This window comes from Dioszegia hungarica (assembly GCF_025882075.1).
Source record: "Dioszegia hungarica strain PDD-24b-2 chromosome Unknown MKK02contig_5, whole genome shotgun sequence".
NCBI lineage: Eukaryota > Fungi > Basidiomycota > Tremellomycetes > Tremellales > Bulleribasidiaceae > Dioszegia > Dioszegia hungarica.
Genome location: NW_026515767.1, coordinates 526,498 through 551,017, shown reverse-complemented (window position 1 = coordinate 551,017; position 24,520 = coordinate 526,498). Strand labels below are relative to the sequence as shown.

Here is a 24,520-nt window from a genome sequence, read left to right as displayed (position 1 = left end):
GCATGTCTAAGTCTCCATCTTCTGCCTCTGCACTTTCCACCACGCCCCAAACTCATTCGCCTGTTCCACGACGTACCCTTCCCCATTAAACACGCGAGCATTCTCGAGCATAAGCTGAACTGCCTCATCCACCTGCCGAGCGGTAGTGTATGTATTGTCGTTGATGTGGCCCCGGATTAGAGTCAAGTCTCTGGCGTCCTCTCTTGGAATACTATCGTCAGCTTCCTTCCAAATCAGACTCACATGTCAAAGTAGCTTGGTATGTTGAGCTTGACAGGGTCGACAGGCTCCCGGAAGAGGATGCTGCTCTTCTCCTTGAATGCCCGGGCGATAATAGCTAGCATCGCCTTCTTTTCCTCGACAGTGAGCTTGGGCGAGATGACCTTGGGCCAGTCCCTTCGATAGACCGCCTCCAGACTGTCGGCCATGTCGTAGTATGGCCCGGCCTTGTTGAACGTTCGGCAACTACATCAGCTCGATCAACCACGGACTCACTTGTCGAATACCAGTTCAATGTCGCGTGCGAACTGCGCCATGTTCTTGTACCGTTTCGAGTCAATTTTCTGGCCCACAGTCCCGAAATCCATCGGCTCCTTGATCTCGTCCAGATACCTGTCTTTAGCTCAATCAACCCAGTACTCACGTTGGACAGCCATCTCCCACGGGATCGACAGGTTTGAGAAACTACATCAGCTCAATCTCAGCTTCACTCACGAGATAGGCGTTGGGATCTGCTTTCAAGGTCGCCAGCAGCGCCTTGGCTCGGCGAGGTCTGAACGGTAACTCTGCCGGCGCCGGCTTGAGGCTGATCTTTGGCCGCTTCTTCTCGATAGCGTCGACCTCCGCTCCAAGTAGATCGTCCAGCTCTGTCCTCTTCTTGACCGGGACAGGAGGCGGCGCCATCGCTTTGAGTTTGATGACTCTTGCCTGTGGCTTGGCCGGCTCAGCTTCTCGAGGCACAACCGATACCGTCGTTTCGGTCCTTGCCCATACTACCGTCAGAAGGACCAAATGTGCACTCACGATCTTCAAAGTACGCCTCAAACTCCTTGACGGCGGTGTAGATGGGCGAGTCTGCCCTGTTATACAGCGAGCAATTCGCAATGATCAATCTTATATCTTGAGCGAACTCGTGTCGAGATCGGTAGACCCCTCCGGCGAGCTTGGCGCTGATCGTGGATAGATCCATAGGCGACTTGACAATCGTAGGGTAGCTAAATCAGCACGGCCAGACCTAAACTTACTCTGGCACTCCGTCTCGTATAGGATCCACTGGATGCAAAAAGTAAAAAGCGCTCTTTTGAGATTTCTACATCAGCTACGCCTTTCACGACTCACCAATTTCTTCAACGCATTGCTAATGGCGAGCTGATCCACCGCCATTTGGGGCTTCTTGACCGTAATCTTGGGCACGGGATTCTCCGGAGCGGTGACGCTGAGGCGGATCTTGGGCGTATCCACGGCCTCTGCGTTCCCCTTGGAAACAATCTCGCCGACCTTGATGAGGGCCAGGCGACTGCTGATATCCGAGCATTGTCTACATTAGCTCGACCCAGCCCGAACTCACATCGCGTCAATCCCCTCTCTCAGCCCCGGCCGTCTCGACATTTCCCTCCGCACCGACTTGACAATCACCGCGTCGTCCGTCTCGCCCGACTCGGTAATCTCGCCCAGCGAAAGCGAAACGAGGATAGCTTCCGACAAGGCATAAGCGGCGTGTTGGCGCATACTCGGGAACGCATCCTGCTGAACCACCTGCAGAACATAGTCTGTAATGTGTCGGCTGCGACCCGGCGGGCGGCACATCAACAGGCAGTCGAGGGCGACCTCTCGTACCGCCAAAATCGACCCTTCCCGAGTGTACGATAAGAACGGCCTTGGATCGTTCAACCGCTGACCGCCGAGAATCGCCTTCATCAAGGTCTAATCAGCCTCATCCTTTTATAACTCACCAAAAGTCCCGCCTGCGTCACAACGTTGCGATAACTCGGCACCAGGCGGTCCATCGTCAAGAGCCGATCGACTATGTCGTTGGTTTCGCGACGTAGATGATCCCCCAGGCAATTACCGAGCGACGCGACGATCGTGGCGAGGCGATACGAGTCGTCGAAAGCGTTCCGGGAATTGTCGTTGGTCTGTAGCGCCTCGATCAACACCACCTTGGCTACAGACGAACGACAATTCCCCAGCGCGGAGAATACCGCATTGGCGACAAAGTACTCCGACATGTCCGTAAAGTCGTTCTGCGCTTGTCGAAAGTGCTCGTATAGCTTGAGCAGGAGGAACGACCCCATGTCGTCAAACTACGTCAGCCAGTCCGACCTTGACTCACCATGACCAATGCCCGGACCGCTTCCATCCGCACCCGATAATAGTAATTCCGCACTAGCGCCACCTTGGCCAGCTCGCTCGCCACCACCGGCGTGAGATGATTCGACAATGCTTGCACGGCCTGATTAGCAGCGCTCTTCTTTGACTCACTTGCACTTGCGCCGCCACATCGCGATCCCCCTGCAGCTGCGAGACCCAGTACCATGGCCGCTCCGGGAACTCAAACCACGCCAGCCACTCGCACTCTGGATCAATCCGGATCCACTCGTACCCGCCCCCCTCGCCAATCATGGTATCCGCCTGATCCGCCGACCAGTCCGCCACCCGCCACGCCTCCCGAACCTCTTCGTTCTCCCACGGAGGATACGCAAACACCTCTGCCACAGGTATGTCCTCTAGCTCGTCCTGCAGGTGCTCGAACCGAGCAGCGACCTTGCCCGACCGACGTGTCCGCTTGTATTTGGTATTGAATGGTAGATTGAAGGTTTTTGACGCATGTTTGATGTCGACGATGTGTTCGAACGGCGCCCCGTCCGCCTCGTGGATGCGGATCGTTAGGCTCCCATCAAAGACCGCCTTTGCCTGGACCACCGTCATCTCTACGAGGAACTTTTTCCGGATAAAATTGGCGTGGATCTTGAAATGGGGGCACCGGCTGCCAAAGACCCACTGATCCGCAAACGGGGTCAGGTCCAGCCCAGTGACCTTCCGGCTGATGCGAAGGAATTGCTGCGTCGAGAGCGAGTTGCCGTGGCCGAGATCGTCCGAAAGGGCAGAGAGGAAGATCCGCGGGATGATGCGCGACAGCCCGGGACCGGTCTTGGCGAGGTGACGATCGAGGGTATGCAGCACGAGGGGTGCTTTGAGGTTGACAAAGTCCGTGTCTAGGGTGAGGGAACCGGGGACACAGATGGGCGCCTTGGCTCCCTGGTCAAGGCGGACGCATCGGTCGATATCCTTCTTGAGCCGATACCGGTAGTCATTGTTGCCAAAGATGCTCCGGAGGCAGAGCGACCGAATGTAGAGCGCGAGACCGTTGACGATCCAGGTGTCCGATACGTCGCGCGGAATGACGTTGATACCGATCCACTGCTGCGCCAGCGCCAGTGTCAACGTCTCCCGGAGCTCTATTGACGCCTCAATGACTGAAGCGTCGCACGCCGCCTCGCTGGGCAGGAATACCGTGCAGGCGTAGACGGCCACCGCGGGGAGATTGTCGACGAAAGCGATTTTAAAGTCTTGGTATGGGTACGTCCCGAATTCGGTAGTGTAAAAGAGCAGGGCTCGTGATACAAAGCTGAGATCGGTACAAGCGCCAAAGGCAATGATCCGGTCGTCGACCGGGCGGGGCGTCGCCGTCGTTGCGAGGAAACCGACATGGCGGATGGTAGTGGGAATGGTTTGGAGGTGGGAAAAGATGGTCTTGGTGGATGTCGACGGGTGCACAACCTACATCAGCATTATAGCGTGCAAACTTACCTGTTCCAAGAGCTCTCCCGTCGAAACAACCGTCAGCCCCATGGGGAGGATGTAGATCAACTCCCAGGTACACCTCGCCCAGAGACTATCCACGCACGGCGCCCATGTCCGCCCCTGCCCCGCATACACCTGCCCATCTTCAAACGTCAACGACACAATCCTGTAGTCCACCCGGATCTCCAGCGGGGCCAGCCGCCCCTCGCCTTCGATCACCCTGATCCAACCACCCGAGACCGATATGGCCAGCTCGCCAGCGTCTGCTTCTTCGATAGCCGACCATGTCTTGCGTTTCTGGGCGGGGTGGTCTCTGGTCTCCCCGGCCAAGAACGACGCCGGGTCGGAGAGGGAATACGAGGCTGGCGTGTCGTGGTAGGGTTGGACGGCTGTCGGAGAGGAGAGAGAAACGCGATGTATGTCCAGTTCGGGAGAAGCATTGAGGTAGATAACGCGTAGGGAAGCGGAGATTGGCTGGATTGTGAGGTAGCACGAGGCCTAGAGTCAGCGCAATTGGATGGGATCTTACATTGACTGATTTGGACTCAAAGTCAAAGTCCAGGATGACCCGCTGGTGCTGACTGATCATCAGCTGAGAATGGCAATTACTCACAGCTCAAAGCCTCGGGAGGCGTTGAGGGCTTCTGCACCGCCGAGCATGATGTATAGTCGATAAAAGCTAGAGGAGGAAGTGTGACTCACGCGCACACCATGCATATGCATGCCGGGGACAACTTGCTCGTTACGTCAGCAAACAAACTACTCATTCCTCAGTACAAAATTAAAGGCCTGCAGCTACTGTAGTATGGCTGAAATTCATGCTATGGGAGAGATAGAGGAACTAGCTAATACATACACAGTCGACGAGTAGAGTAGATAGATGGGCGCTAACCATCTATTCTAGCTGTCCGCGGGTCTGGTGCTGCCTCCCGACCACCCACTCCCCCTCCGCGACCTTGCCCTCTTGCATTCCTGCTCAGGATACCCGTCACCATGTCCTTCGCGGTTCTGCCTCTACCGTCTGCTCCACCCCCTCTTCCCCTCCCCCTGCCGGGTTGGGCAGCAGAGGGATCGGTCCCCTGAGATGCCGCCGCGCCCATGTTTGGTGCTCCGCCCCGAGGCTCGCCTCCGCGACCACGACCACCAACTCCTCTCCCCCGACCCCTCCCTGCTTGTCCGCTCGGTTCACCCGTAGGTGGCTGGCTTGGTGTCGATGTGGCGGCTGGTGCGGGCGTTGTGGCTTTCGGAGGCGGGGCCGGTTGATTTGGCAGAACTGACGGACCTGAAGCCAGGGCTGGGAAGTTCTTGACAGTATTCGTCGGCGCCGGCGCAGCCTGCGCAAGTGCCTTTGCTGCTTTCGCCTTCTTGCTTCGTGATTTCCCTCCTGCCTTGCCTCCAGGACTCTCTCCACCGCCCTGCGCGACAACGGCCCTTCCTTTGCCTGCCACAAGAGGCGCCCCCTGATCTTTTGGGTTACGCCTCGCAGCTGAAGATGCAACCGCTGCAACGGCAGCGTTGCGGGCGATGTCGGTGGAAGAAGACTCCGTCTTGTTCTTCTTCTTGCTGGATTTGATCCCCTGCGAGCGAAGGTATTCCAAAAGCGGCGTCGATGTAGGGCGAGCAGCAGGTACTGCCGTCAGCTACGCTTGACGGACGCTTACATGAAGGCTCTACGACGACCTTGGACGGTCCAGCTTGGAGACTCTCGAGGTAAGATTTGTAGTCGAGATCTGCATCAGCTAGCGCAGAGCTTCAGCTCACCATCATCGATCGTGCCTTGCCTGGCATCGTTCTTTGCCTTGGTTGCCAGCGGGGTCTTCTGGACCGGTGCAAACTCCACGACAGCCTGATACTCAAGGCCTATATCAGTACAGCTCGCCTGGCAGCTTACCTGTCTTGGACCGGAAGAGATGCCCATCAAATCCACGATGTAAATTGACGAGCGAATCGACATCGGTCATTAAGCAATAAGCTCTCGAGTGGACCGCTTGATCATATGGTCTGCACACTCAGCACGCCAACTATTGTTGTACCTACCCAGCGCTCGGCCGCCCTTTGATGTAGCGTTTCCAGGTGCATGTCGAAGCAGTGATCCAAGGAGCAACAGACGTCCAGAATATTTCCTCTGGCAACATCGGCGGCAATCGGCGAATCACAAGCTTCAAGCGAGGCGCTGCTGCCTCTTTGGTCGCCATGTCGTTCAAGAGAAGGATGCATGCACGATCTTGTTGTTGTTGCTGACAATGGAGCAAGGAGGAGCCTTCGCTGAAAAAGCCACGTCATCATTCCGTACCACCCACCATCTTGTTGCTCTTCACCCACCTTACTACTCTACTATACATCATGTCCACTACAGCTATGCCACCTACCTCGGAGCCCGGCCCATCCACACTCACACCATTAGCGGAGCTCGTCAAAAAGAGTGCAAAGCGCACAAGAGCAGTTTACGGCTATGAGGGAGACGGAATCGACGATGGTTTGGCACAAGCGTGAGTATGCCATTTATCAAAGCTCACTCCAGCAATAAGATGAAGCTCGCCGCAAAGCTCGCTGTCGAGTACCGAGATGTTCAGGTGCTGCCACCGATCCTGGCTGGGCAACAGGCGGGACCTACCGGACCCAAACGCCCAACAGCGCAACCGACCGCTGGCGGGGCAGGAGCCGGCGTCAAGCTGATAGGAGGACCGGGAGAGCCATCAACGTGAGTCTATTCTACTATACGGCTGACGTGCAGGAGCACATCTGCTGCACCAGAACCACGCGAGCTCGTCAAGTTCAGGCACCAGCAAGGCTTCGCGGCGGGCGGGGGTCAAGCAGGATCCAAGCTATCCCAAGCATTGATGCGAAAGAAGGAGGCGAGAGAAATCAAGCCCGTCTATCACCCACAATGTAAGTTATCACTTGACTCTGCTAATTTCAGGGAAACTTACCAGGGTTATCTCCGGCCATATGGGCTGGGTTCGCGCAATGACGGTCGATCCCGGAAACCAATGGTTCGCAACCGGAGCAGGAGACCGTGTCGTGAAGATCTGGGACTTGGCGTCGGGCGAGCTCAAGCTATCTCTCACCGGACACATATCGACCATTCGCGGACTGGCGGTCTCCGAACGGCACCCGTACCTCTTCTCCTGCGCCGAGGACAAGATGGTCAAATGCTGGGACCTCGAAACCAACAAGGTCATCCGCCATTATCACGGCCACTTTTCAGGCGTCTATTCTTTAGCGGTACATCCTACCCTGGATGTGCTGTGTACGGCCGGACGAGACGCCAGTGTGCGTGTATGGGATATGCGGACGCGAGCCAACATCTTCACCTTGACGGGACACACCAGCACAGTAGCGGATGTCAAAATGCAGGCGGCGGATCCCCAAATCATCTCGGGAAGTATGGACAGTACCGTCAGGTGAGTCTCAGCAAGTCCTCGCTAATGTAGATTATGGGACCTGGCAGCCGGCAAATGCATGACCACCCTGACACATCACAAAAAGTCGGTCCGCGCCCTCGCCATCCACCCGACCGAATACAGCTTTGCCAGTGCCAGTGCCGGCGGTAACAAGTAAGTCGCACAACTTCTCAGCTGATATCAGTATCAAAAAGTGGAAATGCCCAGAAGGCACCTTTGTCAACAACTTTGTCGGCCACGAAGCCATCATCAACACCCTAAGCGTCAGCGACGAAGGCGTCATGTTTTCCGGAGCGGACAATGGATCCTTGACCATGTGGGACTACGCCACCGGACTGCCATTTCAGCACCTGAAGGACGTACCACAGCCGGGATCTTTGGACGCCGAGGCCGTAAGTCCAGGCAAGACTGAGCTGATTCCAGGGCGTCTTTTGCTCCGCATTCGACAAGACCGGAACGAGACTCATCACGGGAGGGGCAGACAAGACCATCAAAGTGTACTCTGAGCAAGCATGATGTATGTGTTGATCCAGAGCACGTCTCGGTGAGATACCGCCTGATCAAGAAAGTGCATTCTCAGGTCTTGATGGATCGTGTTACGGTGTCAGCTCGCTAGTCGCCCAACAGCTAACGCTGACTCCCTGCGCTCAGCTATTCTTACGCAACGATACTGGAAGTGCAAAGGCATGCCTTCATCGCCTATGATCTATACTTGCAAACGCGCGGAAAATCCTCGCGCCGGATTATGCCAAGCTCCTGGTGGAGTGCAGCTAAGCGCGGCCCACTTCGCGATAAAGAACGGCCGGCTGTTCGCCCAGTGCAAATGTCGTTATGACGCCGAGTCGACCAGGCACCGACAGCAGGCGAAGGAGCAGCGGCAACGCGCTGGAAGGGTACCGAATCGCAAGCCAGATGCGCACGATCGTACTCCCGGAGCCGCACGGTGTCAGGCGAGGCAGCGTCGGGAAATCGTCAGCGGACCGCCTGTAAGCAGGAACTTCCGCGCTAGGGACAGCAACGCTGGGATCCGGTCCTAGAGGTATGGCGGATAGGGTCGGATGAGTGGATCAGGGGGCAAACGGATGGTGCAGGATCAGAAGGCGCGGGGTTGGCGGGGAGGACGGGCGCAGATGCTGGAGCTCAAGGGAACGAGCCGGCTGGAGCGGGCCCAAAACCCATGAAGCGGAAACTCCTGTACCCATAGGCGAGTGAGCGTGAAGGTCAAGGCGACAATTTGTCCAGGCAAGCATACATCTATACAGACAACTCCGCAGCCTTGACATCCTTCAACGCCTCGGTGTACGGCTTCAACGCCGGCTCGACCCAATCCTTGACGAACCGGTCCACCTGTTCTGGCGCCCTACCCACAAACGTCTTGGGGTCCATCAACTCGTCCAGCTGTCCCCAAATCGGCTTAAAGTAGTCGTCCGCCTTGACCCTCTCAATCAGGTCATTCTCCCCGCCCTGCTCCTTGACGACCGCACCCGCCTGATGCGACAACACCCTGATCTTTTCGTGGCACTCTTGCCTGTCCCCGCCATCTTTGACCATCGCCATGATGATGTTCTCCGTCGCCATAAATGGCAGCTCCTGCTTGATCCGACGCCCAATGACTTGGGGGTAGACGACCATGCCTTCAGAGATGTTTTGGAGGGTAGTGAGGAGGATATCGGCGGTGAGGAATGCTTCGGGAAGGGTAACACGGCGGTTGGCCGAGTCGTCGAGGGTCCGCTCGAGCCACTGGACCGAGGCGGTCATGAGGGTGTTTTGGTAGATGGCCATAAGGTGGCGAGAGAGGGAGCAAGCGCGCTCGCATCGCATGGGGTTGCGCTTGTAGGCCATGGCCGACGAGCCGATCTGGTCTTTTTCGAAAGGCTCCTCAATCTCCTTGAGGTTGGCCAAAAGGCGGACTACATCAGCCTAGCTGACGTTGAACTCACTATCAGTGCATATTTTGTGAACAGTCGCGCCAAAGCTGGACATCGGACCGAGGACGTCAATGTCGATCTTTCGCGAGTATGTCTGACCGGTGACGGGGTAGGCATAGGGGAAACCAGAAAGCTCAGTCACTCGCGCATCCAAAGCTTCGACCTGCCATTAGCTCAGCCTTACTCCTGCTCACCTTGTCGTGGTCACCGTCAAAAAGCGCCAAGAAAGACCCCTGAGTCCCGGTCGTGCCCTTGACCCCGCGGAATCCCAAATCGTTCCTCGCCCGCTCCATGTTGCGCAAATCCCATAGCAGCTCCTGGATCCAGAGCGTGGCTCGCTTGCCGACCGTGGTGAGTTGAGCAGGCTGGAAGTGGGTAAAGCCGAGCGTGGGCAGGTCGCGGTATTGCTGTGCAAAGGAGGACAGACGGGAGATGACCACCGCGAGCTTGGGAAGGAGGAGGTCCAGACCTTGACGAAGGAAGATCAGGTCGGCGTTGCTGATGTCAGCTCATGTCGTCGCAAGACTCACTCGGTGACATAGCAAGAGGTGGCTCCGAGACTTTCATCAGCTCAGCCTTATTCGGAACCCACTGGATGATCCCGGCAGCGTCCGGAGCAACCGTTCCAAAGGTGTGCACATGCGCCATCACATCATCTGCCATCAGCTCCACCCAACTTCGAACCTACGCCTCCGCTTCTTCTCCTCTTCCGCAGCAACCTTCATCTGCGCCTCGTCCAGCTCGAGGTTCGCCTTCATCTGCTCAATAGCCGAGTCGGAAATGGGAAGGCCGAGCTCCTAAATGTCAGCTGGAGCTATCGTAGCTACACACCTTTTCAGCGATAGCCAAATTGAGCCACAGCTGTCGCCATGTCCCGAAGCGTGTCTAGCCATCAGCAATTGACAGAGGGATCAGTGAAGGGCGTACCCCGTTCGAGAACAGCTTGGACATTTCCTTGGACGCATAGCGCCTTGACAATCAGCCTGTGTCCTACAGCTCGTTTCCTAGTAGCTCACGAGGAGAGGGGTGTCTGGTAGGTGTCCATACTGCCTATAATGTTGACCGTTGCGAAAGCAAACGAGGCTGAAAGACAATTTTGGGTCGGGCCGGTGAGTTTCCGACGGAACTGTCGATCGGCTTTGCGAGCGCGCAAGTCCGAACGGAGAACAGCATCGCAATGCAGAGGGCTCTTCGAGGCTCTTCGAGTATACCCTCTCTATGCTTCGCAGTGTATCACGGGAACGGGGTACATGCGGACTCCCGCTCGAACAAGAATGCATCGCAGCTGTATACTTGCGGGAGTCAGAATGGCTCACTATCTGAGGGGAGCAGATACACATTCCTCACCTTCCCCACGTCCTCCCGACGGCCGGCGATCTGGGGCCAAGCTCTTATAGAGTCACCACCTCCTTCCATCTTTCTGCTTTGTACATCCCAAACCCCACCAGCCCTTCTCTATCACCACTCCCCCACACTCCAACAATGGTCAAAGCTACAGTCTGCGGTGCCGCCGGTAAGTCACCACCCGAATATCGCATGGACGCGCACGTCCCGCTCCAACTAGAGCTCATCTCCAGGTGGTATCGGCCAGCCCTTGTCCTTACTGCTCAAGCTCAACCCTCTCATCACTGAGCTCTCTCTCTACGATGTCGTCAACGCTGTCGGTGTAAGTACCCTTTTCCGCAGCCCCTCTCTTTCGACCCATACCTCCCCAACCTGGGCACTCCCGCTCTGCCCATCCTTTCAACCGCGATATGCGCTTATCTCTAGGTCGCTGCGGACCTCTCGCACATCGCCACCCCAGCCCAGGTCGCTGGCTTCCTCCCCGCCGACAACGGCGCGGAGAAGGCTCTCCAGGGATCCGACATTGTCGTCATCCCCGCTGGTGTCCCCCGCAAGCCCGGCATGACCCGTGATGACCTCTTCGTAAGTCCAACTGAAGCTCCGCTGATTACAGAACGTCAACGCTGGTATCTGCGCTACTCTCGCCGAGGCCATCGCCAAAGCCTGCCCCAAGGCCTTCATCCTGGTCATCTCCAACCCCGTCAACTCGACCGTCCCCGTCTTTGCCGAGGTCCTCAAGAAGGCCGGCGTCTTTGACCCCAAGAAGTGAGCACACACGTGATCCTGGCTGACGTCAGGCTCTTTGGTGTCACCCACCTCGACATCGTCCGCGCTTCCACCTTTGTCGCGACCGTCGTCGGCAAGGCAGAGGACGCGTCCAAGTACTCCATCCCCGTCATTGGCGGTCACGCCGGTGCCACCATTCTCCCTCTCCTCACCCAGAGCGAGCCCAAGATCGTGAGTGTCGCTTTAGCTCTGCTGATGTCAGCCCGCCGAGATCCTCTCGGACAAGTCCAAGCGGGACGCTCTCGTCAACCGAATCCAGTTCGGTGGTGACGAGGTCGTCAAGGCCAAGGACGGTGCCGGATCTGCCACCCTCTCCATGGCTCAGGGTGAGTCTACGCGTTTGATTCACGGCTGTCGCTGATGACGCAGCTGGTGCCGAGTTCGCCGAGTACGTCCTCCAGGCCGCGTTCGGCGGCAAGTCCAGCAAGACCGTCCAGGCCTACGTCCACCTCAGCGCCGATGCCGGTGGTGAGCAGATCAAGAAGGAGATCGGCGCCGACCTCGACTACTTCTCGGTCAACATCAAGCTCGGTGTAGGTCTTTCTTGAAGTGTGTATTACGCAGCTAATTTCTAGGCCGGCGGTATCGAGAAGATTCTCCCCATTGGCGAGATCGACGAGCAGGAGAAGACCCTCTTGGCCGCTGCCGTCAAGGAGCTCGGCCCGTCCATTGACAAGGTGAGATCTTTTCCAATTATGGTCTCGATTACTGACTGGCAGGGATCCAAGTTCCAGCCCCCTCCCCCCAAGCTCTAAGAGCTGTGAGAGCGGCGCGTAGAAAGTCAAAAGGTCGAAATGAGCGATGTATCTATTCCGAATTTTGCTTCCGGGTGGAGGTGTGACGTGCTCGACCATGACCGTCGCGCTGAATAAGAAGAAGCTCCATCTATATCTTGCTTTGTATTGATCAGCCACTACAGCTCCAGAATCGTTCAGTAGCACATCGTACGTTCTGGCGCATTCTCTACGGCCTGCGCATCTCTTGCGACCCGGCTATATAAGAAATGCGACGAGCGAAGAGCTGACGGCAAAGTTGTTTTCGCCTCCACCCCCTTCAACTATCTAATCTATCTACAATGGTCAAGTCTATCGAGTCCAAGCAGGAGTGGGATGAGTTGGTGAGTGTTGTTTACGACTGTGGCCTGCCAGGCATTTACGATTTCCCATATCCTTGTCAATTTCCCATACCCTTGTCAATTTCCCGCACCTATATCTACCTGAAACGCTCAACGCAACGTCAAACTGCTACTTCCTCTTTCCTCTTAATCCGCCATGCTTGCCTGCAGCTGATCAATAGAAAACATCTGGCCACCCCTTCGTCGTCGACTTCTGGGCGACATGGTGCGGTCCCTGCAAGCTCATCAGCCCTCACTTTGAGAAGCTCGAGCAAAAGTACCCCCAAATCAAGTTTGTCAAGGTGGATGTGGACGAGCAGGCTGTGAGTTTGGTATCTCTTTGGTCGCGATGCTGGCTGACGCGCTCAGGAGGTCGCACAGGAGGTCGGCGTGAGGGCTATGCCAACATTCGTTGCATACAACAAGGGAGAGAAGGTCAAGGACCTTACCGGTGCTCAGCCGGCCAAGCTTGCTGTGAGTGCCTTTGTTGGACCTGGAGCGTATGACGCGCTGACGAGCTAGGGTCTGCTTGAGGAGCTCGCTGCGGCGCTCTAATTTATACATAGATGCAATGTGTTACCGTACCGGGTGCAGGTGGTGACGGCTTGCGCTGCGATACTGATGAGACGCATGCGTTCGAGATCAGTGTACTAGGGAGGGCTTTACGGTTTCACTCCGTTGCGAGAGGCAGCCGCAAAGACGAGATCACCCGATCTTCCCCGATGTCCTACACCCCCGTGACTCAGCACGCATTGAAGCATATTACCCCGCTTGTTTCATCTCGCTGTTTGGCTTCAATCCCCCGAGCGGAGTGTTGAATTGAGTTATGATTTTGAGCTGATCATCTCAGCCTGTCACATCCATAACTACATCCGATATAGGTCCGGAGTGTCCCTCAACGTTTCACAGGTGAGCAACCGTATCATGAAACGCGGAGTGGCGCTATCTCCTGCCAGTGTATCGGGGGTCCGAGCGCCAGGAACGACAGTGGTCCGAGGACCGAGCGGAGAACGGAGATGGATACTGCATGACGCCGAGGACCGTGACAACCAGCCAGGAACGGGCGAGGGGTGAGTATCGCTGGCGCCCCTGTTTCATCTGTACTAACTGGGCTACTAATGATCGCCCTCGCTGCTCTTATGCGCAACTTGGGTACCCCTTTCTCGGTCTGTACCTGGTAGTTGTGTGTCGGTCAGGAACCGCAGATTGACTAGCACCAAGCAAATCAGGCACCAAGATTGTGTGCTGCTTCTCGCTTCTCCCGCTTGGATCTCATCGTCATCCCGTCCTGATCTAACTGTTATCATACAGATCTCACCTCGACTCTATATACATCATCGCTGGTCGACACCTTCCCTCTCAACTCCTCCTCAACGACGACACCTCCTACACATTCCGCTCCTTCCTCACCGCCGTCGACAGCTGGACTGCTCGACTTGTTCCCCAGCTACACCTTTACCATGTCGCATCTCCCAACGTCGCTAGACGACTATACTCTCCAATCAGACGGCCAAGTCTCGCCAAAGCTACAGTCTCCGGACGAGCCGATCCCTTCCCTCTCCCACTATGGCCTGGGGCCAAGTGTGATGGCGCCTGCAGCAGGGGACGAGGAGGATATGGGAGGAGCCCACTGGAGCATGCCTGATCTGTTTGGCGAAGGCGACGGGGAGCGCGGATTTGGCCCTCCATACGAGTATTCAGGTGAGCCAGTCACTCGTTTCATATATCCAAGCTGACGTTTCAGGATCGGCAGCCCCAAGCTACACCCCCTTCGCCTACCCCAAACCCCTGCACCACGCAACCTCCGCATCCTCGCTCAGCTCCCTCTCGTCCAGCTACTCGGGACTCTACGTCGACTGTCCGCCCGAACCTACCCATCCCAACTCGCACTCTCGCACATCGTCCATCTCGTCTGTCGCAGGTCTCCACAAGATCTCGCCGCCGCTCGACAGCTGGCCTGCCTTTTCAAAGAACGTCGGTCTGGGTGCTGGTCGAGACAGCCCTATCCCGCCCAAGCTGCACGTGCAGACCCAGAGCTTGGGCCGCCTGGGGAGGATGAGAAGTTCGAGTCGGGTAGGCCCGTACGATCGACGGGAGAGGAGCGAGAGTCTGAGCGAGAGGTGAGTCCTTATATCGCCCAAGCTGACCGAACAGGTCTGAAGGAGATGACGACTTGTCCGCTCTGGTCAACTCCAACTCCAGCTTGAACGGGTACTCGACGCCGCTTACATCGATCGGGCAACCCCTCAACCTCAACCGCCTTACTCTCCACCATAGACGGTAAGTTCACCGCTGTTCAAGCTGATGTCAGATCCGCCTCCAACGTCACCTCCTTCTCGCCGGTCCGCGCCAATCCCAACCCGGTGCTGTCGAGAAAGTACCGCAGCTCATCGCTCCTCGGTCATCCCAAGCGACTTTCCTTCGAGAATGACCGTCTCAAAGGCACCGCGGTCGAGCGCGAGGAGACGGTCCGGCATCTGCTCAACACTGCCGCAGAAGAGATGCGGGCGCTCCCCAGCGCATCTCAGCAGGACAAGGCCAAGTCTGCCTGGGTCAAGAAGTGGTGAGTAGATGTATAGACACAGCTAATGACAGGCTCCAACTCAGCTATACCCTCTCGTCGGGTCATACCGTCCCGCGTCAAGGTCTTTACGCTTCCTACACTGCCGCGAGTGATGACTATGGCGTCCGAGCCATCAATTCGGCGTCATTCGGCAAGGCCGTCAGAAACGCCTTTCCGGGCATCAAGACGAGACGGTTGGGAGTCCGTGGCAACAGGTGAGCTACTGCAAGAACCTAACTGACAATCAGCAAGTACCATTACATCTCTCTTCGCCCCGCCGTATCCATCGAAGCGGAGCGACTCAACCGGTTCGGCGACTCTAGCGGGTGAGTCTCTCCCTGAAGGTGGCTGATGTAGACAATGGCACGTTGCCTCAAGCGATGGTAGCATGACCTTTCAAGCCGACGTGACCGATGACGATGATGCAGAGATGGAGGAGCTGGAGGACAGCGAGGAAGAGGATGATGAGCACATCTTGTAAGCTTACCCAAGGTGGCGCTAACGAGCAGCACGTTTGATCGCAAGCCGACGACCCAATTCGTAACCTCGAGCAACCGTCCCGCCTTTGGCCGCCGTCATACCACCTCGGACATTGCGTCGCCGTTCTCCAACGCCCCGCTGATGCCCATGCCGGTTTACGACCTCCCAGGCTTCCCAGTCATCAACAATGCCTATGACTTTGGTCCGGTGATACGCCTCGACCAGGTCTACGACTTTTGGAACGCCTTTTGCAGACACCAAGAGCTGTTGGTCAGCAGTGTCCGGAACCAGCAGTTTGACCGGTTCGACGTCAACGTGAGTCTCGCTGGGGATAGAGCTGACGATAGTTGCACGAGTTCTGGGGACTTCTTACTCCCCTCTGGATGCGGGTCTGCCATCATCCCGTCGTCTCGCGGATGGTGTCTGACGGAATGGCTCTGACCTACAACGTGAGTATCGCTACTACTTTGCCTGATGCTCAGCACATCATCGCCGTCCTCACGTCCAACCTGCAGCGCCCGCCTTCCAAGCCAGTCCAGGAGAGCCTTCGCGGATTGGCGACACGCCTGGAAGCGTCTGTTGGCAATTGCCTCTCCATCTGCTCGACCGACTTTTCGCAGACCAAGACCGAGCTGGCTCTCCGCGCAGCCCACCTCATGCGTGAGTACTACCATAGCCGTGCTGATCCCAGACCGCTGCGTGGACCTCCAACAACTCTCGACTGCGCTACTCCCCATCATCACCAGCCCGTCCCAGGTGGACCAGATGGCAGCCGCATGGGATCAGCTCGACATGAAAAGTATCGCCGATCAATGCGCTCTATCGTGCAGCTGCGAGCAGGACACCATCGAGCAGGTATTGTTGGGGTTTAGGGACTGGCTGGAAGGCGCATGCGATGGAAGGGCGTTGGAGCGGTTGGGTGCCTGGGTTAGCAGTGTGCTGGATGGGCTGCAGACCACCAAGGCGGATGAGGGGGCTGCGAGATCGTAGGTCGGCTTTCGGACTTGGCTGACATCCAGGCTGGTCACTCGAGCGGGCTTTTTGACCTCGCAGATCATGCGCGACTTTGTAAGTTCATCTCATGACCGGGCTGATCCAGACACTCAAAAGCGCGTCCAGCTTTGGCCTCTTTCAGATCATCAAAACCTGGATTGACGACTGGGTCGCCATCTCGGTCCTGCGTCCCTCGGTCCTATCCAGCAGCAGCGCCGCTCCCTCTCCCACTCTCGGAATGTCGGTCAGCATCCCCACACATAATCAGCTCCAGCTCTCCGAAGAGGACCTCCCCACCGCCGTCCCTCCCTCATTACAAGACGTCTCCCGCCGCCACCACCGACCAAGCTCCTCCGTCTCGTCCATCTCCTCCGTCACCTCGTCCCACTTTGGCGACGGCTGCGGCTTCCCCCAGCTCACCGCGTCAATGCCGGATCTCACGCACATGGCGAATCTCAATGTTTCCAACAACTCTTCATCGTCGACTGGTTTCAACATGATGTAGTTTGGGGTTTTCGTCATCTTTTGGTCTTTGGGGTACTATCTGTGGACATTAGGGTAGCTGTATATAACGATCTGAAACGAGACATCTGTGTAGCAAAGTTAAACTAAATGCATTATACATAGGAATTGATTATACACAGTACTTGCTACAGTCTCCTTGACATCGACGCTCAGATATCGATCGCCTGCCATCGCGTGTCCTTGCGCGTGTGAAAGTAGATCTCGGCTTTGGATCCATCGGGTCGAGGTTGAGGTGTCCGCCAGTCCCCCGCACGGCCAGGCATGAGATTCGCGACCTGACATCAGCAGAGTTCTACCTTGCACTCACCATATATCTCTTGCCCTCTTCCAGTGCGCCCTCGCCCAGCGCCTTGACATCCCAAACATTCAACATTCCCACTCGGCATGGCGCCTTCTCTCCACGCCTGGCATCCCTGAACCGGATGATCCGAAAGTCCCTGACTTGTCGAGGTGGGCATAGGACCTGAAGGTCAGCTACAGCTCTCAAAGCTAGCTCACCTGAAGCTCCGCTTCCACCTCTAGATACCCATTCGACGCCTCCCGCTCAAAGTAGGTCCGCCCATAAGCGGCCACATGAAGCAGTGTCGAGGACGCCATAGTCCGCAATCTTGAATCGATAGATTTCGCTTCGAGCAGCGAATCAAAGATCTGGTCGACATTGTCGGAAGGATAGCCTATGGTCAGCTCTGCCCAGGAGTTTGACTCACCTCCGCCATGACCGCCCTCGACGCCCTCTGCGGCCGAACATAAAGCGCCCACCATATCCTCAATCAGTTCAAGCTGTTTGCGCATTTCGCCTTGAAGCCTGGTCGACTCTGCAGAGTATTTTTCCTATCTTATCAGCTTCGTCGCAGAAGAAAACGCACCGTCCAAGCGTCCTGACGCTGCCGCTCTTCCTCTTCGCCCCACGGCGCCTCCTTGTTTCCCTTATCCGCCGTGGTATACGCCACCGGAAACATCTTTTCAATCACCACATCCATTAGACTGATGACGCCTCCGTCGACACTGAGACTCGATAGACCCGATACGAATGGCTCGCTCTGCCGTCCAAGTTTGGCATCCCATCGGGCTAGCTGCGTCGAGTTACCCGTAATGGATAGCAGCGTCTTGTCGAGGCTTTCGAGCGGGTCGACGCCTTCTCCGCTGGATTCGAGCTGCACGTCAGCTTAGTTGGGGTAGTACTTACCTTCGCCCCAGTCACAGCTAGCTTCCTCCCAACCTTGATCTTCCCTTTGTTGATTGCTCGAGCGAGACAGTCATCCACCTGCGCCGAGATCTGATACCACCCATCCGTGAGCTCCAAGAACGGCCGAATCGGCGCCGGGTCGTCCTTGTCGCCCTCTTCCTTGTACTCTGGTGGCGGCCGAACGATGGCCGTAACGACAAGCACGAGGGGCAGACTAGGCGAAGAGTCGTGCTCGTGTATACGACGGATGATGGGCCGTTCCGCTCGTCCGTACTCTCGCTCATATCTAAATCAGCTACGCTCGAGGGTGGGCTCACCTGTATAGCAGCTGATTGATCACCTCCTCCCACCGCCAGAGTCGCTCAAAGAACTCATACTGGGCTTGAATGGTCCCGGCGAGCTTCCACAAGATCATCGACCAATGATTCGTGACCCAGGCTTGGGTGGCGTAAGTACAACCTGCAGCCTTGACTTTGGTGTATGCCTCGGCGGGACCGAGATCGCTGCCGTCGTCCGCGACGAAGCGATACGCCTTGGCAAAGCGCAGCTCCATAAGGTAGATCTCGTCGGGACTATCCAGTCAGCTGGGCTCCTTCCAAGAACACTCACATGCCGAGCTCCACTAGCTCAGGGATAGAGTGATACTGTGGCTTGAGCCAGGCATTGCTGTATGACTGGCGATCGGACGGGACTGAATCAGCTCTGACGTACGCGTGGACTCACTAGTCAGGTCAAAGACGGATTGAACCACCGGAGCTACAGGCGCAGGAGTAGGTGCAGGCTGCATGGACGTCCTCGGCAGAGCCGGTGAAGCGCTGACACCCGTTTTGAAAGGCGTAGAGAAGCCAGTCCTCGTCTTGCCCAGCTGACTCGGCGTGATGGCGAGACCGACCCGCCGACGAAGCAGTCCTGGAGTTCCGAGCTCGATAGGTTTGAACTTGCGGGGAGCGGGCGAGCCGGTAAGAGCTGCAGGCGTGGAAGGCGCTGCCATAGCCGAGGGAGTATTCGTCGTGGTTCGCAGAGGTGTCCGGAAAGCCTGCCCCGTCGCCGATTGCCGGGACTGAGTGGCGAGCCGAGGGGTGATGAAGGCTTGCGAAGAGTTCTGTGGTGTACCGGTCCGAGCAGGATCGTCCGTAAAGATCGATCCGACCTTTGCTCTCGCAGCCTGGCTTGGGCCTGCGACAGCCCGGCCTGCACCAGTAGCAAAGCCCGATGGAGCTTGCAAGGTTGACTTGGGCGGTGCGAACGGTAGTGGGGGTGCCTGTCGCACTGGCGTCTGGTGCGTATCGGCCTGATCGCCCGCGGGAGCAGGACTATCAAACATCGCCATCGCCTTGGCCCGAGCTGCATCGCTCGGCGCAGCGACGACTGCGCCCCGTCCAGTCTGGAAACCTAGCGAGTAGTTGCCCGTGCCGGGATCAGGAGCAGGCGCATTGAAGGCGTCGTCGTCAAAAGCAGAATGACCGGACTCTTGACTGAACGGTACCTCTGAGGCCAAGAGGTCCGGTATGTGAGGAGGGGTATGACCGCTGTGGGTGGGGAGGCCGGATGACCGTAAGGTGGGGATGACCGCCTCTGCCTGCTCAAAGAGCTTTCGGCTCGCAGAAGCAGCTGAGGCGGAGATAGGCGGAGGGGCTTGGCCAGTGGCAGTGGCAAAGCCCGATGGACGAGGAGAGGAAGCGGATATCGAAGCTCTCGGTCCAGAGGTGCGAGTGGGGGTTGAGCTGCCGGGGATGGCTGAGTCTGCTTGTCGAAGTAGCGCGTGACTGGCTGATGCAGCAGCAGCCGAGATGGGAGGGGGCGCCCGACCCGTCGCGCTCGCGAAACCGCTTCGAGCTGGACTGGGCGGCGGACGAGGGACCGCAGACACGGGATGAGGACTTTCCGCAGCCCTACTCAGGATGCCGGCGGCAGCAGCTTGAGCAGAAGGAGAAATCCCCGGTGGAGCTCTCCCTCCGCCCGTCGCAAAGCCCGAGACCCGAGGAGGCGGCATACGGGTACTGTCCGATTCCGCTGCACTGTCCAGCCTTGGCCGTTTATTGCCCGACTGACTGGCGGGTAGAGTAGACGCAACCTCTGCAAGGAACGAATCCTCGTCAAAGATCTTGCGGACCTTGGCGAAGGCCTCCGAGGAAGGAGGGGGGAGTTTTGCTTGTCGACCGGTGTAGAAGCCGACGAAGGGGGTTTCGGAAGGGCCGGCGGCGGGAAAGAAGGATGGAGCGCAGTCTATGAGTCAGGACTAGCCTTGCGGAATACAGGCGATTTGGCTCACCATCGAATCCCAGGTCAACATCCGCTCCTCCCTCGTCTCCCTTGACGTCCGCCTCATCCGGCTCATCCGGATTGTAGTCCATCTCGAGATCCTCCGCACTCAGCCCTTCTAGCAGAGCATCCATCTGCTCCGCGGTCGCCATGTTGAAGGGGAGGAAGAGCGCGGCGAGGTGGCGTCGAAGGAGATTTGTCGATCCGGATGATCTGGAAGCCGCCAACTCGCCCTCGTTACTGTCTCGTGCTATCGGCTTCAGGCGGCTATCTTGTTACAAGCGGATGGGTTGAGAGTCGTTCTGTGCTCTATGCTACAGTGATGGTGAACAGACTATAACAGGGTAGAAGGTAGAGGGGAGGAAGGAAGAAGGCAGCTGGCGGGCGGTTGAGCCAAATAACTCAGTCGCGTCACTGCCACGTGGTCTAGCAGCCAGCCAAAAATGTTGCGACAGCTGAAGCTCCTTCGTCCACCCATCTATCTAGCTCATAGTAGCATTATAGGCCAGCCGAGCTGAAGGATCATCAGTCAGGATGTCAGCAGCTTCAGATAGTGAGCTCAGTCTCGAATCTCACCGAAGAACCTGACAGCTGACGGTCGCAGTCCAAGAGCTAGAGACTCGTGAGTGAGAAGGACTCGCAAAGTTGCTGGATTTGGCTGATACCTTCAGGTCTGGTCAAAGCAAAGGCTACTATTTTCGTCACCATCCGCGCACTATCATCGATCGCTCTTGACCCCGTCATCGACTCCTCCGCCGCGTTCCCCCCGGACCTCCCTCTGGTCCTGTCCAACCTCCTCAAATCCTTTCGGCACAGCACCACCTCCCTCGCCCTCTCCTTTAAGCCGCCGCTTACCATCCCCGCCGCCCTCCAGCAGCTCGACAAGTTCACCAACGAGCTATGCCAAGCCTCAAGTTGCGTGCTCGTCGCTGCAAGCCAAGGCCGCGCCGGGGTCATGCTGGACGAATGGCGAGATGGGGTCATGGACATCTGCACCGAGGCTGTGCGCTTCCTGGATGTCTTGTTGGAGTCGGCGCAGAGCGGAGCAAGCGGGAGTGGGAATGAGGAGAATCCTTACCTCCACCACACCGCGTTGGTGTGGGACAGTATTGACAGCTTGGCGAATACGCTATCTGCGACGGAAGCGGAGGCGGTCATCAGGCGCTGGAAGATGGATACGGCGGTGGTCAAAGACGCCTGGAGCGAGTTCAAGGAGAGCATAGAGGGGATGGAGGTGGCGTCTGACCGTGGGGCGGACGAAGGCGGGAAGCAAGGTGAAGCGGAAGACGACGATGAGGACGAGGATGACCTTATGGATTTTGGGAGCGATACGATCACGAGAACAGAAATGGAGACTGTCGAATCTGTAGGTCATGACGATTTGCCTTGCATTTCTGTTCGAGCTGACCCCAAGATCAAACCTCTCCTCCAGCTCCTGCAGATTCTTCATGGCTTCCTACCGCGCTACATGCCCTCCCTCGATCTTACAAACGGCCGCGGTCGAGCCATAGTCAAATGCTCCAACAGCTTCATCACCGCCTTCGACGAACTCGTCTGCGCATTGTACCCCGAACACTCATCAGCAGTGATCGACGATGCGCTGAAAGAAGTGGATGGCGCTGTGAGAGAAACGTCAGAATTGCTGAGGGCCGGTGGGATCGGCAAGGATGGATTAGAAATCCTGGAGAAATGGGAAGGGAAGATGAAGGGGGAGAAGCAGAAGTGGGATGAGAGGAGACTGGGATTAGGAGGACTAGCAGATAGTCTTGGATGATGCAGCCTTGGAGGTCAGGGGCTTCCGTACATTCTCAGCGCGGAGTTGGCTGCATACAGTGCTGGTGCAACCCAGCCATTCACTCCCTTCCAAACCCCTCACTCTCCTCCAGTCAAAGTCAGACACCCCTGTCGCACCCCTCTGCTCCGTGTAACCCTCCTAGGCGCGTACCTGAGAACACCCCCTGCCCTTCCCGTCAGAAGTGGGATGAGAGAAGATTAGGATGAAAGAGGCTCAGGATGGGAGGAAGGGTAGATAGTCTCGCATGATGTGTCTTTCGGAAAGCAGACTGCGTCGATTTGGTTGGAGCGGAGATGGCAGCTGCATATAGTGTTCCCGTTACACCCGTGATCATAACCTCCGTCCTACCCTCTTCTAGTACAATTCCTGACACTCCCGCCATCCGCGGCCTTCACTCCCTATACACCCTCTAGGCGTAAACCTCCGAAACCAACCCCGTCCCGATCGTCTTCCCACCCTCTCTCAGCGTGAACCGCGATCCCTTCTCCAACGCAATATCGTGTACCAATTCACCCATCATCTCGACGTTGTCTCCGGGCATGACGAGCTTCTCGTGCGCGCCCTCGGTACCCTCAGGGAAGGTGAGTGCGACAGTGACGTCGGTCGTGCGGATGAAAAGCTGAGGGCGGTAGTTGGACATGAAGGGGGTGTATCGGCCGCCTTCGTCTTTGGTGAGGATCTAAATATCAGCCACAGCCTCGTTTGCGTGTACCGAGAACGTACATAGATCTGAGCCTTGAACTTCTTGGCGCTCTTGATGGTTCCAGGAGCGACCAGGACCTGACCACGTCGGATCTGCTCGCGCTTGATACCACGCAGCAGGGCGCCCATGTTATCTCCGGCCTCACCGCGATCGAGCTCCTTGTGGAACATTTCTGTATAATTAGCTCTGGTTTCAAACTTCGTACTTACCGATACCAGTCAGGGTGGTCTTGATGGACGGTCCCATACCGACGATCTCGACTTCCGCACCCTTCAAGATAGTGCCCCGCTCCACCTTTCCGGTACATACTGTTCCTCGGCCCGAGATCGAAAAGACGTCCTCAACGTACATCAAGAATGGTTTGTCGAGATCACCTACTAAGTCAGCTATGCCACCTCATCGGCAGTTCCTACTCACGCTGAGGAACATCCAACCACGAATCCGCAGAAGCCATCAACTCCTCGATCTTCTTGACACCCCGCTCGTCGTCCCTCCCCTCCAGCGCAGCCAGCGCCGAGCCCATCACAATCGGCGTTCCCTCCCCATCGTAACCGTATGTGCTCAACAGCTCGCGCATCTCCATCTCGACCAGCTCCAGCATTTCTGGGTCATCCACCTGGTCCACCTTGTTGATGAATACGACGAGCTTCTTGATGCCGACCTGGCGGGCAAGAAGGAGATGTTCTCGGGTCTGGGGCATTTGACCGTCGGTGGCGGAAACGACAATGATGGCGCCGTCGAGCTGGGCGGCACCTGTGATCATGTTCTTGATGTCTGCTCGTCAGCAGCAGCTCTGATGGTCAAGGCGGAGACGTACAATCAGCGTGACCGGGACAATCGATGTGCGCATAGTGCCTGTTCTTTGTCTCATATTCGACGTGCTGTGTTGTCAGTTACGCCTTGAAGATATGTTCCGTTACATAGTACTCACAGCGGTACTGATGGTGATACCTCGAGCCTTCTCTTCTGGCGCCTTGTCGATCTGACTGTAGTCCATGAACTTTCCGCCGCCCTGCTCAGACAAGTGCTTTGTGATGGCGGCGGTCAATGTAGTCTTTCCGTGATCGACGTGCTATATCTTCAGCTATGAGACCGAGTATTAATAGCTCCTGACTCACTCCGATGGTTCCGATGCTGAGGTATCAGCTCAAAGTCTTTAGAAACACAGACCCCTTCACTCACTTGAAATGAGGCTTCGATCGGCTGAACTTGCCGCCGGCTTCCGAAGCGTACGACCGAGCTGCAGCGACACGAGGAGCAAGAGCGGCGATCCGAGGTGCGCGGACGGAAAATGTAGCCTTCGCCGAGAAGGAGCGAACCACCGAAGAGGTGGAAGGTCCGGCAAGAGGTCGAGCGGAAACTAGAGATCAGCTCAGAACTGGCAGCATAGGAGAGCTCAAGCTCACCCCGTGATACCTCTGCGCTGCGGATAGCGGTTGAGACGCCCTGTGATAGTCTTGTCCTGATCATGATGGCTGATGATATAGCAGTCTATAGCTGTGATATAGTAGATCGGGAGAGCTCTTTCTGGAATTCGAAGTGACAGGCACCGGGCAAAGAACGCATGACGTGGCTTTTTGGTGGCGGCTCAAATCGCCCCCGGAACGAGATCGCCCATCGGCATAACCGGCCG

The 24,520-nt window shown here is 56.9% G+C and overlaps 10 protein-coding genes across 10 annotated transcripts; 5 read left to right on the top strand and 5 right to left on the bottom strand.

Moving 5' to 3' along the window:
- Window positions 1–6: 6 nt before the first annotated feature.
- Window positions 7–4,464, bottom strand: MKK02DRAFT_41960 (uncharacterized protein; the record flags this gene model as incomplete). Its single annotated transcript, XM_053091787.1, has 15 exons — window positions 7–211; window positions 244–465; window positions 496–612; window positions 644–684; window positions 715–992; window positions 1,024–1,214; window positions 1,245–1,309; window positions 1,339–1,516; window positions 1,568–1,911; window positions 1,953–2,303; window positions 2,333–2,452; window positions 2,482–3,780; window positions 3,811–4,302; window positions 4,334–4,385; window positions 4,418–4,464. 15 exons carry the CDS (start codon window positions 4,462–4,464, stop codon window positions 7–9), a joined length of 4,002 nt encoding a protein of 1,333 aa, XP_052948710.1.
- Window positions 4,465–4,792: 328 nt separating this feature from the next.
- On the bottom strand, window positions 4,793–5,999 carry MKK02DRAFT_41959 (Smg-4/UPF3 family-domain-containing protein; the record flags this gene model as incomplete). Its single annotated transcript, XM_053091786.1, has 6 exons — window positions 4,793–5,003; window positions 5,083–5,434; window positions 5,466–5,534; window positions 5,566–5,664; window positions 5,696–5,805; window positions 5,842–5,999. The coding sequence occupies 6 exons, from the start codon at window positions 5,997–5,999 to the stop codon at window positions 4,793–4,795; spliced, it is 999 nt and encodes a 332-aa protein (XP_052948709.1).
- A 163-nt stretch (window positions 6,000–6,162) lies between these two features.
- On the top strand, window positions 6,163–7,724 carry MKK02DRAFT_21642 (WD40-repeat-containing domain protein; the record flags this gene model as incomplete). The annotated part of the gene is made up of 7 exons (XM_053086444.1): window positions 6,163–6,293; window positions 6,326–6,505; window positions 6,539–6,693; window positions 6,725–7,208; window positions 7,239–7,361; window positions 7,393–7,600; window positions 7,632–7,724. 7 exons carry the CDS (start codon window positions 6,163–6,165, stop codon window positions 7,722–7,724), a joined length of 1,374 nt encoding a protein of 457 aa, XP_052948708.1.
- A 738-nt stretch (window positions 7,725–8,462) lies between these two features.
- On the bottom strand, window positions 8,463–10,181 carry MKK02DRAFT_21936 (putative Adenylosuccinate lyase; the record flags this gene model as incomplete). The annotated part of the gene is made up of 9 exons (XM_053086487.1): window positions 8,463–9,118; window positions 9,149–9,299; window positions 9,331–9,634; window positions 9,667–9,696; window positions 9,729–9,792; window positions 9,825–9,933; window positions 9,968–10,021; window positions 10,064–10,106; window positions 10,153–10,181. The coding sequence occupies 9 exons, from the start codon at window positions 10,179–10,181 to the stop codon at window positions 8,463–8,465; spliced, it is 1,440 nt and encodes a 479-aa protein (XP_052948707.1).
- Window positions 10,182–10,618: 437 nt separating this feature from the next.
- Window positions 10,619–12,021, top strand: MKK02DRAFT_21899 (L-malate dehydrogenase; the record flags this gene model as incomplete). The annotated part of the gene is made up of 9 exons (XM_053086483.1): window positions 10,619–10,649; window positions 10,714–10,802; window positions 10,907–11,062; window positions 11,094–11,245; window positions 11,278–11,443; window positions 11,478–11,592; window positions 11,636–11,799; window positions 11,842–11,943; window positions 11,986–12,021. 9 exons carry the CDS (start codon window positions 10,619–10,621, stop codon window positions 12,019–12,021), a joined length of 1,011 nt encoding a protein of 336 aa, XP_052948706.1.
- Window positions 12,022–12,583: 562 nt separating this feature from the next.
- MKK02DRAFT_14232 (thioredoxin-like protein) lies at window positions 12,584–12,851 on the top strand (the record flags this gene model as incomplete). Its single annotated transcript, XM_053085541.1, has 2 exons — window positions 12,584–12,703; window positions 12,750–12,851. Coding segments are annotated over 2 exons (222 nt in total), but the record flags the coding sequence as incomplete, so codon positions are not given.
- Window positions 12,852–13,840: 989 nt separating this feature from the next.
- MKK02DRAFT_41955 (uncharacterized protein) lies at window positions 13,841–16,921 on the top strand (the record flags this gene model as incomplete). The annotated part of the gene is made up of 13 exons (XM_053091785.1): window positions 13,841–14,081; window positions 14,125–14,500; window positions 14,535–14,660; window positions 14,692–14,943; window positions 14,976–15,158; window positions 15,192–15,269; window positions 15,301–15,420; window positions 15,453–15,738; window positions 15,771–15,872; window positions 15,906–16,083; window positions 16,115–16,409; window positions 16,443–16,491; window positions 16,523–16,921. 13 exons carry the CDS (start codon window positions 13,841–13,843, stop codon window positions 16,919–16,921), a joined length of 2,685 nt encoding a protein of 894 aa, XP_052948704.1.
- Window positions 16,922–17,090: 169 nt separating this feature from the next.
- Window positions 17,091–20,120, bottom strand: MKK02DRAFT_21747 (BRCA2, oligonucleotide/oligosaccharide-binding, domain 1-domain-containing protein; the record flags this gene model as incomplete). The annotated part of the gene is made up of 8 exons (XM_053086460.1): window positions 17,091–17,216; window positions 17,249–17,404; window positions 17,440–17,772; window positions 17,808–18,095; window positions 18,128–18,413; window positions 18,445–18,699; window positions 18,737–18,818; window positions 18,851–20,120. 8 exons carry the CDS (start codon window positions 20,118–20,120, stop codon window positions 17,091–17,093), a joined length of 2,796 nt encoding a protein of 931 aa, XP_052948703.1.
- An 803-nt stretch (window positions 20,121–20,923) lies between these two features.
- MKK02DRAFT_31209 (uncharacterized protein) lies at window positions 20,924–22,163 on the top strand (the record flags this gene model as incomplete). Its single annotated transcript, XM_053088233.1, has 4 exons — window positions 20,924–20,942; window positions 20,994–21,011; window positions 21,061–21,755; window positions 21,804–22,163. 4 exons carry the CDS (start codon window positions 20,924–20,926, stop codon window positions 22,161–22,163), a joined length of 1,092 nt encoding a protein of 363 aa, XP_052948702.1.
- A 430-nt stretch (window positions 22,164–22,593) lies between these two features.
- MKK02DRAFT_21687 (translation elongation factor Tu) lies at window positions 22,594–24,357 on the bottom strand (the record flags this gene model as incomplete). Its single annotated transcript, XM_053086449.1, has 9 exons — window positions 22,594–22,863; window positions 22,908–23,059; window positions 23,097–23,261; window positions 23,305–23,661; window positions 23,705–23,768; window positions 23,819–23,959; window positions 24,006–24,021; window positions 24,070–24,247; window positions 24,294–24,357. The coding sequence occupies 9 exons, from the start codon at window positions 24,355–24,357 to the stop codon at window positions 22,594–22,596; spliced, it is 1,407 nt and encodes a 468-aa protein (XP_052948701.1).
- Window positions 24,358–24,520: the final 163 nt, after the last annotated feature.